General features: G+C 38.9%; 1 protein-coding gene across 2 annotated transcripts in view; it reads left to right on the top strand.

The window, feature by feature from the left end:
• The window catches only part of JADE2 (jade family PHD finger 2), a 189,988-nt gene that overhangs the window by 158,974 nt on the left and 10,960 nt on the right, over positions 1-20,054 (top strand). For both annotated transcript variants that reach the window (XM_087709532.1, XM_087709531.1), the window contains exon 10: positions 4,646-4,763. In XM_087709532.1, the coding sequence (XP_087565658.1) occupies positions 4,646-4,763 (118 nt within the window). The remainder of the gene's footprint in view (positions 1-4,645; positions 4,764-20,054) is intronic.

The following is a 20,054-nucleotide window of genomic DNA, read 5'->3' as shown; positions in this document are numbered from 1 at the left end:
ATCTCAGCCTGTCATACTTCATTTACATTGAAGTTATAATTCCCATCTCCTATAACCAGTGGGAGAAATTGTAGGTTAACATATTTGGAAGACACCACATTGCATTTCTTGATTGTTTTATCATAATGCAACATTGATCATACTTCCTGTCTTCTGCAAACAAATGAGTATGTGGCAGTCACTGAGCAATTGTGAGAGTTTTCTGTGGATTGAACTAAGCAACCATATTAGAAACAGAAAAAATAAAAATAAAGGGTCTCCTTTCCCTTCCTATAAAGCCTTGTTGTACTAAGCCCTTGTGTGATATGCTTGTTTGCTGATTGACATGCATAACTGTTAACTTCCTCAAGGGCAGAAAAGTTCAATAAACAAATCAAAGAGTATTTTACTATATTTTTTTATTTTACTAATAAAATGTACATCCACTTTTTTTCCCTTCCTTGAAATGGCTTGCCCAATGCAGCTTGCAACATATAAAAACATAAAACCAATCATAAAATGTATTTATAGTACTTGAAAGAATGCAGCATTAAATTGGCATAAATACTTTTGAGTGTTATTTATACCTGTATGAATAAAACTTCATTTTAGTACCTGGCTTCCAATATCATTTCAGATTATGACTCTAGTGGCATGGCAGATGGAATTCCATTGCTCAATAGAAGCAAAATTCAGCCTGTTTATATAGGAATGAACCAATGAGATCAAAAGAGAATGGAGCCTATGTAGATGTCTGCTAAGGCTTTATTTTTCCTTCACACCATCTTTCTGTCAGCATGTGACAAAGGAGACTTATAGCCATGCATTGAAGCTACGTTCGATTTAGAGTAATCTTTCTTTCTTGATACTGCATTCGAAGAAGCAAATGGTAGAAATCAAGAGCTCTTCAACTGAAGAACTGATGTTGAGTTTTGAGGGTCAGAGGTCATGCTCTCGGGCTCCTGTAGTGGCCTCCGCATGATAATATGTCAGGAAGTAATTTGACACTTGAACAGCTCTTGTTGGTCTCTTGATCTGTGTCTAGCTTTGCTCTCTCCAGGATGGCTACGCCGTCAATAAAAGATAGCTAGCCAATTTTTTACTGCTTGACATTCCCACTGCATACAGTATTTATGCTGAATGGAGCTTTTCTCTGGGAGAAATTTATTGCAACTGGGTCATTGGTCAATGGCAAAACAACAGCTCTCCTGAAGGAATCATGGCAGAAGTGACCTTTCGATGACTGGGGTTTATTTCAATAGAGTGGTTGTTGGTTGTATACCTGCCTGGTAGGGAAAAGAATTGCACGAAACAAAGATCCCTTTATTGGTTGGAACAATCCAGCTATGAAAAACAAATATTAAGAGGTCAAGCCATTATCCTGAAAGATAGCTTAGCAGCAGGAAGCTGAGATGTCTGGACAAAATAAAATTAGGACAAATCCAAATTGGAAATATGGGATGCAACAGAGGATGCTTAAAATAATTTAATAGTCTTTATCAAAAATCCATGGACAGTGAGTGTATTTGGGGGTCCAAATCACAAGTGGGCTATAGGACATGAAAAGGCAAAAATTATTTTATGGCACAGTGCTCTGGACCTTTATTCAGAAGTTAGTCCAGCTATGTTCCATGTGATTTAATTCCCAATAAGCGAAGGTAAGATTGCAAGCTCATTTTATAAATGTAATTAAAGGAAATTGTTTAGTTGTAGGAATGATAACCTCTTCTTCACAGCCAAAAAGACAACAATAAAAATAATTTGTCCAATAATTTGTAAACAGGTGCGCTGACTATCCTGAGCAGTATGTCAGAATAATGTATTCTTTGGATAGTTAAGGGTCACAAGTCCAGATTTTTCATTATGCTATGTTAAATAAACAACATTGTGGTTAGAATTTTAAATTAAATTCAGGTGGAACTTACTGTACCCACCATATTCAATTAAAATAACTGCATGATATAGTTCCAGAATTCTTAAATACAGTATTCTCACTTTCTTAATGAAGAAAAATGGAATAGATAGAAAAAGAAATGATTTAATGAAATTGCTTATACCTCATTCATCTCATAGTACTGTGGGTTTGCATCTCACTTGGAAGGGTTCAGGTATGTGCAGAGGGGTTCCACCACAAATGCGCGCACAATAAAAGCGCGCCTGACTAAACCGCGGTGACTAAAGCGCGGTGACAAAACCGTGCGACAAATGAGCGACAAATTAGCCCTAAAGCGCGCCGACAGAAGCGCGCTGTAACGTAACCCTAAACCTAACCCTAAACCTAACCCTAAACCTTACCTTAAATTAAATTGCACTTCTGTCGGCGCGCTGTTGTCGGCGCGCTTTTGACATCGCGGTTTTAGCGCCGCGGTGTTGTCGGCGCGCTTATGACGTTCGCACTTTTGTCAGGTCACGGTGCAGAGGTTCCCCACAGAAAACAATCTAGTATTTATGGAGATCAGCTCTTCAGGAGGATTTGGAGGAGAGGCTGCTTCTCAAATGTTAAAAGTCTATGTATGGAAATAACATGGGAATAGGACTATATGCCTAGTGTTTGCTGTAAATATAAATTTCAAAAAACCAAAGGAACCAAGGAATCTGTCCCCAGACAATTAGCATTGAATTGGATTGAAATAATCCCTGTTATCTTGATAGATTGTAGGTGTAGGTTGCAAGTAACCGAATGAAAGTCAACAGAAATAAGTGCATAGTTTGTCTTGTGGGAAACAAAATGAAAATGCAAAGGTGTAGATGTGTTATGGAGAATATCTGGTTTGATGACAGTGCATAAGAAGATAATCTTGGATTGGTAATTGATTGCAAAGTAAATATGAACCTGTAGTGCGATGTGATTGCAAGGAAGACAAATGCACATCAACAAGATTCCGGTTCAGAGACAGTAATTGCTCAGCTATATTCTGATTTTGTTAGACCTCAGCTTGAGTCTAGTTTTGGGCATCATATTGTAAGTAGGATTCAGAGAAATTAAGCAGATTCAGAAAAGGACAATAAACATAATCAGAGAAGTAGGATGGCCTATGAAGAAGTTGCTGAATATGTTGGCCCTTGAGAAAAAAACTGAATGAGATACGATAGCACACTTTAAATAAATGGCAAGATATCACACTGAACAATGAGGACCTATTGTCTTTTATTTCAGTTAATTTAGAAGGAGGCAGATTCTAACTATATTTTAGTAAATACATCTGACATTACAGAACCTGTTACTCAGAAAGATATTAGACTCCAATAGTTGGATATGTTCAAGCAATGGCTATACACCCAATTATATATGAGATGATTTGCATGATTTTCATTCAAATTTTATCTGTAAAAGAACCTTATTTCTGAATTTTACTGCCAATAGTACAATTTAAATGTCTTCTCCAAGAAAATCTATTTAACTTTGGAGAACAATTATTTCCTTCAGTGGAGTACTCTAGTGCCTGGAAAAAGAAAGCCAACAAATCTTTATTAGTGAAACTCTTAAGTAATAATCTTTTATTTTTTTTACCTGAATAAATAATAAGGTGGAATACTTATTTTATACATTAGAAATGGTAACTAGTTCTTTACTATTTTTTCAAATATTTTATAAGCCTGTTTGTACTTTCTAATAGAGAACCAAAAATTTACCTGCAGATCTCCTTTATAGTATATTTTAGATACTTCTGCTTTTGTTAATGTGCCATGTTAATCTTTGGCTAATGCTCTGGGTTCACTTACCCAGACTTACTGGGTTGGGAATTTATACTAAGACGAAAATGTGATTATTGCTGTTTAGTGTATCCAGATCATAACCTATAAGTATATCTGTATTTTGGGACATTCATAAATCAAGCATAGATTTAATAGATGACTCGGCAATTTTCATCAGCTCAAGGATAGCTTTGAACTTTGGCCAGCAAGTTGAGTAACTAGAGTTACTTCATTTAATCCAATCTTGTATTGTATTGTATTGTATTATTTGTATGCCGCCCTTCTCCGGGAGGACTCAGGGTGGCGAACAATTCAAGGGGGAAAAAAGGGGGAACATAAAAGACAAAATACAAATAATAAAAGTAGACAACAGTCGCACAGCCATACATGTCGAGAGGGGAGGGAACTCATCACCCCCAGGCCTGCCGGCAAAGCCAGGTTTTGACGGCTTTTCAGAAGGCCTGGAGAGAGGTGAGGGTCCGAATCCCTGCGGGGAGTTCATTCTAGAGGGCCGGAGCTGCCACAGAGAAGGCCCTCCCCCGGGTAATAGCCAGGTGGCATTGGCTGGTAGATGGCACCTGGAGGAGGCCAACCCTGTGAGATCTAATGGGTCTGTGGGAGGTAATTGGCAGCAGGCGGTCTCTCAAGTATCTTCTTGCATTAATTTATCTTATTCAATCCCAAAGGTGATTCTCCAAACGGCAACTGGACTTTGTTTTTCCTTGAAGACGTTTCGCTTCTCATCCAATAAGCTTCTTCAGTTGGATGAGAAACTAAACATCTTCAAAGAAAAGCAAAGTCCAGTTGCCTTTTGAAAAAGCAACTTTGGGACAACCATGACCTAGGTGACTGAGATTCTCTATCGACATGTATCTTATCCATATAGATTGCAGTTAAATTAGGTACAGATCTGCCAATCATTTTTCAAATAATTAATTATTAAAATAAAAATTCTTACTCTACTTTGCAGGTTAGAAATCTTTGTTATATGGTAACAAAGCGAGAGAAAATGAAGCACTCCATTTGCAAACTCCAGGAACAGATTTTCCATCTCCAGATGAAACTTATTGAGAAAGATCTTTATGCAGGTAACTTTTCCTACTGAGACCTAGAAAATCTGCATTATAAATTCTGTTATGGCATTTTATTTTCTTTATTTACTATGTTTTTAAAGAGATTAGAAAAAGTATTTTTAAAAAACAGAAAGAAGTGGGTTTATCTGACATTTGAAAGTTTTGATGTATTCATTTTGCTTTGGGCAATGTGTGTAATTAGAACAGTGGCTTATGTTTTCAAATAATGGAAAACTTTCCCATAATACTTAGTTCCTACCTGCAAAAAAATGGATTCTAAAAATATTTGGACGAGGAATATATATAATCTGGAAACTAAAACTATAAAGAAAATTAAGTTGTTGCAAAAATATGTAAAATCAGTACCACTTGTATCTCTTTTAGCAAAACTTCTTAGAATTGGAGAATATCAGAGTGAAGGCCTTCTCTTCATTACCCACTTACATTTCAAAAACTATGTCTGCTTATAATAAAAATAATAATAATAGAGGTTTATCACATGTGTAGGTAGATACAGATACTTCTTTTTCACCATAATCCAGTTCCTTCTGAATATACTGTTAGGACATGACAATTCATTTAAGTTCATGATTTGGACAAGAACCTGATAATGTGGTTGTACTGAACTTGTATAAGCAAACCATATAATATCTCTAAAAAGAACATTAAGCAGAAACTCTTACCAAATTTACTGATAGTAAATTTTTGTTTTCTCAACTTAGTCTGAGCTAAAGACTTGGGCAAAGTTTTGATGTGCCATTCCATCTCTTTGAATTCTTAATGCTAATCTTGCTCCTAAGGCTATAGATACTAAAGTTTTAGAGGTAACATCTGGTTCATTGGCAGAGTTTAGTAACTGTTGCGTTGCCTTTTTGACATCTTCTATCTTGTTAAAGATCAAAGGTTAAATTATAGCAGATACACTTTTTGTTCCTTTTTGTTTTTAGCTTTATCTTTAAATGAAATTGTACTTAAACATGAGGAATGCCTTCCAATACATAATAGTCTAAATGGACAAAAGTCAAGTTTTTAAATGAACATGAAATCAGTACACATTCTAGAAAAAAAGATAATACAATACACAGTTGCTAGTCTGCAACTTGTACATTTTATGTTGTTTTCAAGAAGAATACAGAATCCAAAACCTAAGCTGTGTAACATCCAGAATAAGCATCTGGCTGTTTGGCAGAATATTTATCCAATTATATTTGTGGGTTTGAAATCTTCTCAGAAGCCATCACATGGTTCGGGATTCTTTAGGACTGCCTGGATTACATTCAGTGCTGAAATTTGATCTTAGAAGTTTGAGCACTGAAAAAATATCTGGGTTTCAATCAATTGATAGTTATCCAAATTTGAAATTTGCACAGTACTTTGTAACAATGAGATCTTCAGAGTCACTATCTTCAAGATTGTAACATCAGAAAAAATGATATTTTGATGATAAATATATACTTACAGGAAAAGCAACTTATTCTTATGTTATCTTTGTAAGATATGCTTCTGTGGAATACAGTTAATTCTGAATTATGGGCTGAGAATGAGACACTGGGGCCAAAACATTATGAAATGCGAAAGAACAACTATAGCACTGTGACATTTCTGTTTATATCCCAAATGTACCCATGATAAGAACATCTGACACCTCTTAAAACTGTTAAATTAGACTGGTACAGCTAGAAAGACAATGTTGTCAGAGTGATTACAGCTGTGAATGGGTTATTCTATTCTTATCTTGTAAGCTCTGGGGATTACACATGGAAATGTCACAGCCTTACTGCTTGCGTTTCACAGCCTTACTGTTTACTGTGTTGTCAGGAACTAGATATATAGGTAGATCTTTCTGCCAAAAAAGAATCATAAACTTACGCATTTAATAAAACTTGCCAGAAAGTGCTTACTTTTCTTATTAAAAAAGATGCTCGTAACAGTAAGTTATGTAAATATTTCTTCACTTAGATGATGGACAGACAGACAGACCTTGCTTAATGTCCCCTCGTTTGCTGGCCTTTTGAAGTTACGATGATGCTGAACAAGAAGGACTTACAACAATTATTTGTCATTGTAGCCCTCACAGTCTTTCCATAGCCTCATAATTGTGATTTGTGCACTTGGCAAGCAGCTGGCAGTTGTAACATTACGGTCCCGCCATTGTGTGATCTCCATTTGCGACCTTAATTGCCAGCTTCCAACAAGCAAAGTCAATGGAGAAGGTGGCCAGAGAGTGCAAATGGCGATAATTTGTGGGATACTGTGTCTTTGCGGGATTCACCTAAAAATGGCAACCAGAATTGTGGTTGTAAGTTGGCACAGTCACATGAAGTTTCGCCTTACAATTGTGTGAGCGGCACAGTTTGCGGTCTCAATTACCATTGGTAACTGAGAACTACCTGTAACCCAGAATTTGTTAAACTTCAGAGCTAATGTGAATGTTATAAGTTGTTCTATGCTGTCTTATATCCGTTCAGTCCTGTTTATAACAATGTCTGATTGGACGACTCATTTCTGCTCTTGTGTGTGAAGTAGCATTGGAGTACTTTTGAAGGGAAACAATTGTTTGCATGGTTGCTCTTGTTTTCCTTTTACAAGGGAGCACTGGAGGGTTGTCACTGAGAGTGATGAAAATATCATATTCATGCGTGGATTGTCACCAGTATACTCAATTTAATACTTTTTCCAAGGCACACTGTAAATATAAATATTCAAGACAAATCTATAATACAAACTTACAATTTAACCTTTTAAAATAAAAAGTGCAATCTGTTGATAAGTTAGTACGATGCCATCTGTTTAAGAATTCAGCAGATGAACTTCAATCCTATCCTTTTCTTAATGAAGGCTTGACTTCAGTGCAGCTTGGCTTTCAAAAAGAGATGATAATTGTTTAAAAGATCAGCATCAGTGGTGAGCCATGACAGCTAATGGGAGAATAGAAAAAAGCATTTTGTTGAATATTCGCTAAAAACAAGCCATAATCGAACAGAATTTCTGACTGGTTGCAGTAAATTGCTGACCTGTTCGTTCAGCTTTACCTCTTCCACCTTCAAAACATGCTTGATTTCTGGCAATATTTGGAAAAGTCTATTTTCTTGGCTGAATTTTTTTGGATGTGGTTTATTAGTATCTGAGAGGGCTGAGAATAAATGACCGACCAAAGGTACTTAGATGAAGGGGGTGAGGGGCAAGAATTCAAAGTCTTCAGGAGGCCATAATGGTCATTATTACAATATGAAGACCAGTCATAAGTCGGTTCCACCACAAAAGCGCGTAGGACAAAATCGCGCTCGACAAAAGCGCGCTGTGACGTCATCACAGCGCGACGAAAAAGATCGAAAAAATGTAAAAATAAAGCTAAAACCTTCCCCTAACCCCCCCAAACCTAACCCTAAACCTAACCCTAACCCTAACTCTTAACCTAACCCTAAACCTAACCGTTAAAGTAACGAAAAACGTAACGCTAACCCTTATCCTAACGCTAACGCTAACGCTCTAAAGCTAACCCTAACCCTTACCCTAACCCTAACCCTAACCCTAACCCTTACCTTTATGTGAATCGGCTTGCTTTAATTTAATTTTTATTAATTTTTATTTGAATTTTTCGATCTTTTTCGTCGCGCTGTGATGACGTCAAAGGCGCGATTTTGTCGATCGCGCTTTTGCCGTCCGCGCTTTTGACGGGTCACGCATAAGTCACTTTTTTCAGTACCGCCATAACTTTGAATGGCTGTTAAGCTAATGGTCATAAGTGAGGACCACCTACACTTGGGACTTTCCCTGAAGACCATTAGAAAACTACAGTTGGTCCTATTAGTCCTATAAGGTAGACCAGGCTAAAAAAAAGCCATAGCGATCTAAAACTACTTTTATTTGAACATCTATACAATATCTATAGTACATCTTGCAAGTCTGAGTGTGCTTCCCCCCTCCCCCTTGCACTTTATCTTCATACAAATTAGGGAGGTACCTGTCTGAGACATTTACTCAAACTAGACTCCTGGAATGGTCTCAAGGCCAAGCTGTCTGATCATTACCTGAGCAGTTCTTCCTTCTGGTTCTCAAAGTCATTCAGTATGCCCTTCTACGGGTCCATAATGGGGCAGTGTGGGCAATGAAGGTGGCAGTGTGTTATTCGCACCCTGCCCTGCTGTTCCACAAACTGCACTGCTTCCCACTTGACTTCAAGGTCTGATTATCACATACAAGGTTTGTCATGGCGTAGGGCAGGGGTGTCAAACTTGATTTCATTGAGGGCCACATCAGTGTTGTGTTTGACCTCAGGATCAGGCTGGGCGTGGCCAGCTTGACATCACTTGTGCCGGGGGTGTCTGGTGACCCAAGCACTCTGCCAGCAAAAACAAGCTCCAGAGCTCTGTTTTCACTGGCAGAGGGTAGTAGGAGACCTTTCCAGCTGAAAATGGAGCCTGAGAGGGCTGCACATGGCCCTCCTGAGCTGCATTTTTGTTGGCAGAGGCACCGTGGGCCAGTCCTTTGCTGTTTCTAGGATGGCCCGGCGGGCCAGATCTAAGCACCCCGCAGGTCAGATCTCGCCCGGGATTTGAGTTTGACACTCCTGGCGTAGGGCCTGGCTGTCTTGGAGATCACTTAAATTCAGGTATATGTGGGTATCCCTAGCCAGCAATGGGGGAGGGGGGTTCCACTCTGGCCTTATCAATTAAAGAATGTCATATTGCAGGGCTCAGAAAGCATGCCTACTCTGTTGCCCTCTAGAGTGATCTCTCCCAGGGATTCATATAGCACACACCCTTATGTTATTCAGGAAACTATTGAAGAACCGGTTATATAGGCCTTGAGGAGACGGGGATTATGGAACTTTTTTTTTTTGCTTGCTTGCTTGCTTTGATTTGTTTTTATTACTTTAATCTTCTGTTCAATGATCTATGAATTAAATAAAGTTATGAAAACTATCAGACAACTAAAATATCCTTATAGTTGGGAGAAAGAAAAAGGTGTTTGCCACTAAAAGCTGCTACCTCATTGACCCCTCCACACTTAAAAGCGTTGAACTGAAACTGTACAACTGGTAGAACTGCTGCCAGCCTTATGGCCCCTCTCGGTTGTACATTGGTAAAATGCAACCAGGAAATACTAGGAAAGCTGTAGCTTGATTGGCCCGACTCCACTTGTCTGCGTCTACAATGGCATGCCTGGCTGACCATACTGAGGACATAACCCTGCACCTATAGAAGGCTAGTTTAACCTCACCTTTGCCTTATCAAGGATGTCTCTGTGTTCACAATTGGCCAGCTTAATCCACTTTGACCCAGCCATCTGACGGGAAAATGTGGGTAAACAGAAGAGAATGGAGGACTTGAGCAGAAGAAATAGAAGTGTCACACGGCCCGCTTTAGTAGCACCAACTGCTACTGCTTTAAGCTTATTGAAATATCCAGCTGCCAGGACAAGAGTGATAACAAGCAAGAACAACCCTGTTTGAAAGAGTGCTAGAAATTCAATTTAATGCTCGGCATCCCTCTTGCTTAGAGCTCACTTAGAGTTGGGTCTGTAGCTTGGCAGCAACCCCACTTCACAACTGGTACAAACAAGGCAAGATTATACCAACCCCCCACAATAAGCAAGTAACACTAATAGGAGGCAAGGATTGAACTTGCATTGCCATTGGGGAACTCAAATGGCCAGAAAATGTTTAAAGCCCGAGGATTATTACTTGGATATTAATCCTATTCAAATTATCCAGAATAAACTGTACTTACAACAGACAAGGGAGAAAAGAAGGCTACAAGATTGTATTGGGGATATCTTGAAACATAATCAAGATCTTTAAAGTATCCACTCTGTCTACAGTCATAATGAAAAGAACCCATTCACAGTAATTACCCTTGGCATTAATTGGACCTCTGGGGACAAGGGATAATTTAACTACATATATAGCTTTCTCCATCTCAAAGATATGGGCATTTCGTAAGGACCTTTTCTTCTACTTCGTCTGCTCTCGATAACTGAGCATCCAGTAGTCAGAAAGCCCTTATCCAGTCTGTGACATGGTAGACCATGAACGAGTGCTTATATACCATAATGTGGCTAAGCCAGAATCAAACACAAGAGACAATGTCTTAAAAGTGTATCATTAAGTCATTATGTGGAAAGTTGTAGTTGGTATGTTGGATAATCATAGCTATTGCTATCCTGTTAACTATGTTTTAGCGTGTAGTATTTACAATCTCTGACTCTTCCACCTCAACTGATTTGATTCGGTGTTTGCGTGTTTCACAGAATTCACACAGAGTATGTAAGTGAATAAAAGTTTTGGTTACCGTATTTATCGGCGTATAACACGCAGTTTTAAAACTAAAATTGGAAGCTTAAACCCTGCCTGCGTGTTATACGCCGATCTCAGCCTGGCGGCAGCGTCACACACACTGTGGAAGGAGGGGGAGGAGGAGGGAACCAAAGAGAGCTTTTACCGAGTCTGCGCCCCACAGCCAGGACCGTCCTGGCGCCTCCAGCCGCGTTTCTTCCTGCAAAGCCATTCGGGCAACCCGAGAGTTCCGCTTGACGGCCTCCCCCCAGCCGCCGGAGAAGTTCCCTGCGCGGGGAAGCCGGTGCGCGCCGCTGGCTGCCTGGCCGCGCTTGGCTGAGCTCGCCGCCTTCCTTCGGTTTTTAATTTGCGAGGCCGTTGCGGATTGGCGGAGGGCGCCGGCTAATGGGGAAAGTCGCTCCTTTTCCAGCTGGCTCCGGCGGCTTTTGAACTTTTCTCCCCCTCGGTTTCTGAACGGCGGGAGCGGCATTCCCGGGGACTGGGTTGTGTGGGTGGGGGTTAGGCGTCGTTCCCGTCCCCCTCTCCCCCCCACCCCGGCTTCTCAAAGGCGCAGCAGTCCTGCAAGGTGTAGAGGTTGGGGATGGCGGAGACAGACAGACAGACAGACAGACACACACACACACACACACACAAGAAACGCCGCGTTTCTTCCTGCAAAGCCCTTCTGGCGTCAAGCGGAACTCTCGGGTTGCCCGAAGGGCTTTGCGGGGAAGAAACGCGGCTGGAGGCGCAAGGACGGTCCTGGCTGTGGGGCGCAGACTCGGTAAAAGCCTCTCTTTGGTTCCCTCCTCCTCCTCCTCCTCCTCCTCCTCCTCCTCCTCCTTCTTTCTGGAGCCCCTTCCTCAAAGATTTGGTACCAAAGCAATGGCGGTGAGGAAGTTGTGTCTTTTGGATTTTGCACTGTTGTCTTTTCAATGGTTCTCAGACTGGTTGAACCTTTAGCAGCTGGGGTGATATTCTTTACTGTTAAGGTTACAATTGGATGTGTTGGACAAATCTTAAAAGATGAAACTTTTATTAAAACGTTTGACTTAACTAAAAACGTCTTCCTTTTTCTTCTTCTTCTTAAATATGATTTATTTATTTATTTTTACTTCAGAAGTTTGATGACCGTTGTACAAACTAATCCAACCTAAATGTAGAGGAGGAGAAGAAGGGGGGGGGATTTAAAAAGAGCAGAGGAAAAAGAAAAGAAAGCATGAAGAAAACATAAAGAAAGGGATGGGAGGGAGGGAAGGAAGGAAGGCACTTTATGTTGAAACAGAAAATATTATATAAGGAAGAAAATGGAAATAACTTTTTGCTCAAAGAGGTGTTTTTTCATTTCATATTTGCCTTTTAAGAGGAGTTAATGTTATAATTCATGTTCTAATGTTATAAATTTTAATCCAACATTAAGTTCCGAGCTTCCAAGTCATTTATTTTTAATGAAAAAAATTTTTACTCAAATTTTTGTGTTAAAATGGGGGATGCGTGTTATACGCCGGTGCGTGTTATATGCCGATAAATACGGTATGTAAGATACGGTAGTGCTCCTGTGCTTTCAGACATACTATATTATGCATAAGTCTCAATTAGATTAAAAGTGCATTACTGTAAGTATGCATGAGGAAAAAAAATTCTCCACCAACTGATATAGTAGTTATTTCTGCCAAAATAAACAGTCAGGAAGAATGTTGTAGCCACACATGTGATTCACATAGCAGCTTCCATGCTGGGTTTATATAATTAACCAGGTTCTGCAGTGCAGGTGTTGTGTTTGGGGGGGCCAGCCAATGGTTCATATTTGCCAAAAGAGAGGCTGAGCTGACTGGACTTTCAGAGTTTCATTTTCTGTCTGAGCTGAAGTTGAGACGTGATTGATAGCCTCAGGAATAGACATCCACAAAAGAAAGGTGTGGGAGAAGCACACATTCTCCTGGAAATGTTTTGTTGTTGTTGTTCCTGTTAAGTCAAGTGGTGCTTGCTATTATCTTCTTGTTGAGCCTTCTGCAGCAGCCTGGGAATTCCCAAGGGGTCTCGCCTTCCAGTAGTAATCAACTACAACCCAAATATCTTTTTCAAGACCACCTACCATATGTGTTTACACCTTCTGTGACTTTGAACCATAAACTTGGCATTTAAGATTTAAGCCTCCTGCTGATCTCACCTTCTATAATCGGACAGAAGCATTTTAAAACTGTTTTTGTAATTATAAATTGTAGAGTTCAAATCAGATTCAATGTTTTTGCTCTATCACAGAGAAGTATTTTATTCAAACTTGTCTTCATGCTTTATTATATACTAGAGAAGTCGATGCCAATTATTTTTAGACTTATTTTCTGTTCAGAATATCATTGGGCCAATTTTATTTTTTCATATAATTCTCTATTGACATTGGTTACAGGATTATTAAATAAATTGAAAGTATACATGGAACTTAAATGTTGCTCTTTTGAAATGCAGCACAGTTCTTTTTGTCCAAAACAGATTGTTTTCTTGGAAATGTGTTTAAAACAAACTTGTTTTATGGTCACTTGTGGTTTCTTTGAATGTTTGGCTTGTGAAACAGAGTTATGGAAATCTAAATAGTATAACTTTATAGTCACAAAATATAATTTATTTCCCAAAGCGGGGAATTTTTATATGTGGGAACAACAACTATGAATTAGATGCTTCCCAGGTAGTCTCGGAGTTCAGGTTGGTTCATTTGAGTGCAAACATGTCTTAGGATATTTTGAACCAAAGTTGCTTAGAGCTGTAAGGATTTTTAGGATTTGAACTGAATCCAGAAATATCAGCAGCCTATGCAGTTGGGAAAAAAATATGGAGTCTTGGGATTCCATCCTATTTGGCCCTTCTGCTTCAACATCCAAGTTTAGGGAGATTTTCCAAGAAAAGGAAAAGAAAGTTCCTCCCTTGAAAAAGATACGGAGAGATTGGAAGGCATAGGGCATACATTTTACCTGTTTGTTTTTCATCAGTTTTGAAAAACGAGAATTTTTTAAGCCTCTTCTCAGAAAGCTTTAAAAATTGGAATAAATCCTGAAACGTACTCTTCCTGGAGTGTTACTATCACAACCAATATATTTATTTAATCAGAATGTTCCAGTAAATACTTTTTTTTCTTGTTGGAAACATTCATAAAGGTATCTAAAAAATGTCCACTTTTTCGTGGAATATGGCTTGATGTACCAATCCATTTGTTGTGGCAAAAATTGCTTCATGAGCCTTGTAAGTTGCTGAGCCTGCCACTTTCCTTCAAAAACATCAGATGCACTGCGTGACATGCCACATAGAGCCGGGACTGATCTTCATGCGTATGGCTCTTCAGTGGTCTGTACAGAAGGTTGGGACTAGCAGGATGATTAAAAGTTGTTTTCCTCTGAGGGTGATTGGAAAATGTATTGTTTTGCTTCTCAGTTTCTGAGTGGTGTATTTCACTCATCATATTTGTTACAGGGGGATATGTCATCTGTAAACCAGAAAGTAGCCTTTTCCATCATGGATCCCTCCAGATGTTTGGGTTTATAAATACCCATCCATCAATCCCAGGCTGCCCTAGAGAGAAAGATGGAAAATATGGCTGGTTTCAGCGCACTCTGCTCCATATTTCTTGTTTTGTTACTTTTACATTACCAACATGATTCAGAACCAAAGTAGATAAGAAAACACAGATCCATTATTGAATGTTCTGCTTCTAAGGGCTGGCAAATAAGCTTAGGAGGCCAGGGAAGAAGAAGCAACCCAGATCATTAACCCCTTTTCCCATGCCCTTTTCCTAATGAAAATTGCTTCACTCCAGAGCTACTGTTTTCCCAGCTCTGTTTCCAGAGAGACTTTGGGTGTAATCAGACTGCATGTATACATTTCTGTAATGGGACACATAACAGATTTAAGGGGTAATTATGCTCAGGAAATGGATCAAGGAGTAGAAACATTTCCCTCTCCTCCAGTGCCACTGAATCGGCCTCCATGTCCCTTAACAATGTTATAGGCATTATTACATTGTCCTCTTTGTCCAGTTTAGCTCTCAGCTACCTTACTTGAAAGAAATGCACTACAACATCCAGGTTTTGCCCTCGTTAGAGCCTAGATAAGAAATTACAGACTTTGTATCAACCATTTTGACTGCCAGCAGTTTTTGATCAAGCATCTTTTCTAATGGAATTCACTAGACTGAAAGAGTTGGCATCTCCATTTTTTATAATCTTTTAGGTTAATGTGATTTTTATGTTCTTTATATACTGTATCTCTGAATTTTTTTATCTGTGACTTTTATCTGTTTGTTGTATACTGCACAGAGTTCCCTTTGCGAGATGGGAGGCTATATAAATTTGATAAATAATTATTAAATAAATAAACATTTTATATTATACATTGCTTTCAGTACTTCACTGTTTCTTGTTTCCCTGTGTATTTGGGAGAGCACAGAAGGGCCAGCTTTGCTTTTTATTATAGTTGCAGAATCACTCCCCTCTCTGCAATGAGTTACAATGTGAATTATAGCCCTATGAGTGGCATTGTGAAGAAATCCAAGCCTAATTGATGCTCATAGGCTTTGAAGCTGAACATCCTTACTTTCAATATTCTTAAGTTTCCTTTTGGTTTATAGGTACGTAGCTCTCAACTTATGACTACAATTGATATCAGAATTTCCATTGTTAAGCCGGGTGGTTGTTAAATGGGTAGCGCTCAATTTTATGATCTTTTTTGCCGCAGTTGTTAAGCAAATCAATATAGCTGTCATAAAGTGAATCATGCAGTCATTAAACAAATCCAGCTTTCCCTATTGATTTTGCTTGCCAGAAGCTAGCTGGGACAGTCATAAATGGCAATCAGATGACCCCAGGAGGCTGCAACCATTGTAAATAACATGCCAATTTTGATTACTGCATTGGTTGTTGGTGTGATGACTGGTTGTAAGTGACATTTTTCAGTGCTATTGTAATTTCAAGTGGTCACTTAAGCGAATGGTTGTAAGTCAAGGACTCCCTGTAGTTCCATGGTTTGGCTTGCTTTCCTAGTTCAGTTGTTCAGATTAACCCAAGTTTCCTTGCTCTCGGTTTTTCTCCTGCACAGAGGGAAGACCTATTCCTCCTTTATCATTGATCTAGTACAGGTTTATTAATTGCTGCATGCATCTTAGTTAATGTACAACTCTTGGTATAATGTATTTGGCACATTAATGGACAAGCTGAATTTGCTGGACGATTGTGTGGCTGATGAATAATCCTATAGGCAAGCGATGTCTCCTAAAGCTGGAAAGGTTGCCCGTCTGAAAGCTGCGTTTCCCCTATCTATCTTCTGTGAACTGAAAAACAACCCTCTGGTTGTCAGGCTTTGAAATGCAGCTGTTCCTTTTGACAGGCTTCTTTTTCAAAAAGTCTAGCGTTGATATTGTTGTTGGGAAGCACTGCGCCATTTAAACAAAGCCATATATTTTATTTGTTAAGTCAAGTGAAAAATGTGTCTGCCCTTCTCCAGTACGTTGGCAGGAGCTGAGCAAACATCAATTCTGCTTTGCTTTTCTTCCTGGAAATCAGTTCAGTAATTGTGAGAAAAATCTTTGATTGGCAAGCCTGCAAATATAAATCCTGTATTAAAAGAATAATAGTGGTTTATTAACTGGCTGCAACAAAAGCCTAATTGCTTTAAGCCAATAGTACTTAAATCCAGTATTCTGGTTGGGATGGCAGCCCATTCTGGAGGTTTAGGAATAAGTTCATAGTGGCAAGACCTGTTGGTGTGTGCACTGTGGAAATGACTGCTGTGTTTTCATCTTGGTAGCTCTAACCACAAAGTAGCAACTAAAGGCAACTGACTTGCATTAGGCAGAAACTTCCAAAAGTGGGTGCTTTATAAACTGCTGTCTAGCATTACAGCAAGACCTCTTGGGATAGGAGAGACAAAACCACAACATGTTTGCACTCCCAGTAAGAGGTTTATAATCCAGGAAAAAAAGCTATCCATCAAGAATAGAATCAGATAGACACATTTGTTTTTCTAATATCAGTTTGGACCATAATACAGATTCCTTACGAAAGTTCACACTCTTATTTTCTAAGCATCTTCCTTATGCGCCCTTTGCAATTAATAAGAATTAGCAATGAGCTAAAAGTACAGGTAGTCCTCAACTTAAAACAATTTATTTAATGACCATTTGAAGTTACAACGGCACTGAAAAAAGTGACATTTTTTTCGCACAGATGACTGTTGCAGCATCCTTATAGTCACATGGTCAAAATTCAGATGCTTGGCAACTGACCAGTCTTTAAAGTATCCTGGATTCCTGTGATTGCCTTTTGCAACGTTCTGACAAGCAGTCAGTGAGGAAGCCAGATTCACTTAAGAACTGTGTTACTAACTTAACAACTACTGTGATTCACTTAAGAACTGTTATAAAATGGTTATTATAAAAGATATAAACTGGGACAAAATTCACTTGACAACTTAGCAACAGATATCTTGGGCTCTGTTGTGTTCATTTGTGCTGTGGTGGTGGGGGAGAGCAGACCTAATTACTATTGCCTGTAAGGGCAGATGGCTTGAGAGAGCAGCCACAAGACAAGCAATCATCCAATGGAGTTAGAGAAGCCAGTGGGAACTCCCAAGATACTTTTGACAAGGACAAAATGGAAGTGTAGGCCTGGCCTGACTCTCATGACTTCTGGAATTTCCTCCTTGAGGAAGCCTGGAAGTCACAATTGCATCCCCATCCCAAAAATTAGCCAAATGTTTCTACTGAAGCAGGTTGTTGAAGAGCAGGACAGATTTAATTTTAAACTGACTGGTTTTATTGCTCTGCTGCTTAGTGTTGCCCTGTAGATTTATTAGGCTGCTATTTTAAATTAATTGTTAAGCATTTATTGATATTTTGTGACCATTTAAAATTGGATTTTAATTGTTTTGTAATTTAATATTGTAGGATGCCCTAAGGGGCCCGTTCAGGCAGTGTAGCAGGATATAAGAATAATAAATGTGCTTGTGTGCAACCCTTACTAAACTTTGGTCCAGAAAATGTGTGTTTAAATGGCTAACCAATGTTATCTTCATAAACTTGTTTTACAAATTTAATTGCCAACAAAATATTTGACCTCCAACATGAAGGAGTCGAAGCTAGTGAAAATTTAGAAAACTGCTAGAAGTCTACCAGCAAAGATCTTTTACATCAGTTCCTAGCAGTGGATGTCCAAGGTTAAATATGTTATTGTATGTGGGTGAAGCTTATATTTTATCATTGGACCATGGTCCCATCTGGCACGATTCCACATAATGCATTTTGGAATTTTGCTACCTTTGCATCTTTTTTTTTTAACTTCATAATCTCAAATTCCTGTTCAGTAAATGATTAATTACAGTATAACTGCAAATGTGGAAACGTTGAAATGGAACTATAGCCTTATAGAAGGGATAATAACTACATGATATGCTCTTGCATAATGCTTTATTGACCCAAATATAAATGTACATAGTCTGTATAATGTCTTAGAATCACAGCCCAGAGGAACCACCAGAATGTAAAATAGGATTATTGTGTTTAATTCAGATAGTTCACCTAATTAATTTAAATTAATTTAATTAATTAATTTAAATAACAAGACTATAGGAGAAGGAGTGGAAAAAACGGGGTGGAGTCAAAAGAAGAATCAGCCAAAAGTCTCTAGGGAACCACAAATGGACTGAAGTCCAATCCTTCTTGAATTCCGTTGACCCTTACTTAACACCAAGATAGTCCTGACTATCTAATGGGATAGATTCTTGTGCATAGGCATGATTAGTAATAAATCAGTCTTAATTGGAACTTCACATGTGGTCCTGATCTTTCCTGTCTGATATTATTCTACTCTACTAATGGTCAGCATTATCTTAGCATTAGATAAGGGTCCACAAAATTTAAGGGATTGGGCTTAGTCTGTTTGTGGCTATATAGAGACTCTAAGCCGATTCCTCTTTTGACTCCACCCCAGGTTCTGCCATGCCTCCTACACAGAATCTAGTAAACAAAGTTATCATAAAAAGTAAATAGGTTGATTGATTGATTGATCGATTGATCGATCGATCGATTACGAGGGCACTGCTTCATATAAAAATATGATTGTAATACTCAATTAAGGATACATATCCTGTTCAAGGATGGCCTGGATAACAATCCATACTCCATGCTGGCAATCTCCCTTCTGGATTCCTTTATCATACTAGATATGTATTTGCTCTTAAAGATAACACAGAACCTGTCATTGGTATACAGTGTGGCAGCAAAGCTGCTATCAATATCTTTTTCAGACATAATCCCAATCTTAAAATTAATGCCTATACATCACTAGTCTGACCTCTACATTTTTAGTGATGTTCAAAGTACTTAAAGTTTAGAATATTGATACTTATGGAAGCACTTTGGCACATACCTGAAGGTTAACAGCTGTAAAGGAAGACCCTCTTAGGGATTCCATAGTTGGGTGTGTTGTGACCCTGGATGAGAGTAGGCTGTTTTTTTGTGGTCCCTAGCTATAGTGTGCCCTTCCCTTGATGACCAAGTTGGTGCTCTTGTTACCTGCCTCTCAATGCCTGGTTAAGACCTGGTTTTTATAATAGTTTTGCATTCTAGGATTCTGAGCCTGATTCCATTTTTTTCTTCCTTGGGTAGTTTTGTAAAATCAGGTCTTTGGTAGCATCTTTTCAGACTAAGTGCTTTTATTAAAAAGCATAGCTTTTGTGAGCTACAGCTCATTGTATCTGTGCCATTTCAAATTTTTATTTTCATTTGCTATCTTGGAATCATCGTTGACTCCTTGTGACTACCTAGACTAGTCCCTGCAGTTTTTTTAGCAAGGTTTTTTTGAAAGTGGTTTGCCATTGTTTTCTTCCTAGGGCTGAGAGCGTATGACTGGCCCGAGGTCACCCATCTGACTTTGTGTTCAAGGCAGGACTAGAATTTAAAGTTTACTGGCTTCCAATCTGATGCCTTAACCACTACACCAAACTGGCTCTCTAATTGGATGCATTACTGTATGTTTAAAATGGTTGAC

This window comes from Thamnophis sirtalis, unplaced genomic scaffold, assembly GCF_051295495.1.
Source record: "Thamnophis sirtalis isolate CommonGarterSnake01/CBP01778 unplaced genomic scaffold, rThaSir2_p1.2 scaffold_3, whole genome shotgun sequence".
Classification (NCBI taxonomy): domain Eukaryota; kingdom Metazoa; phylum Chordata; class Lepidosauria; order Squamata; family Natricidae; genus Thamnophis; species Thamnophis sirtalis.
The sequence above is the reverse complement of the archived record's forward strand: the minus strand, read 5'-3'. Positions and strand labels throughout refer to the sequence as shown.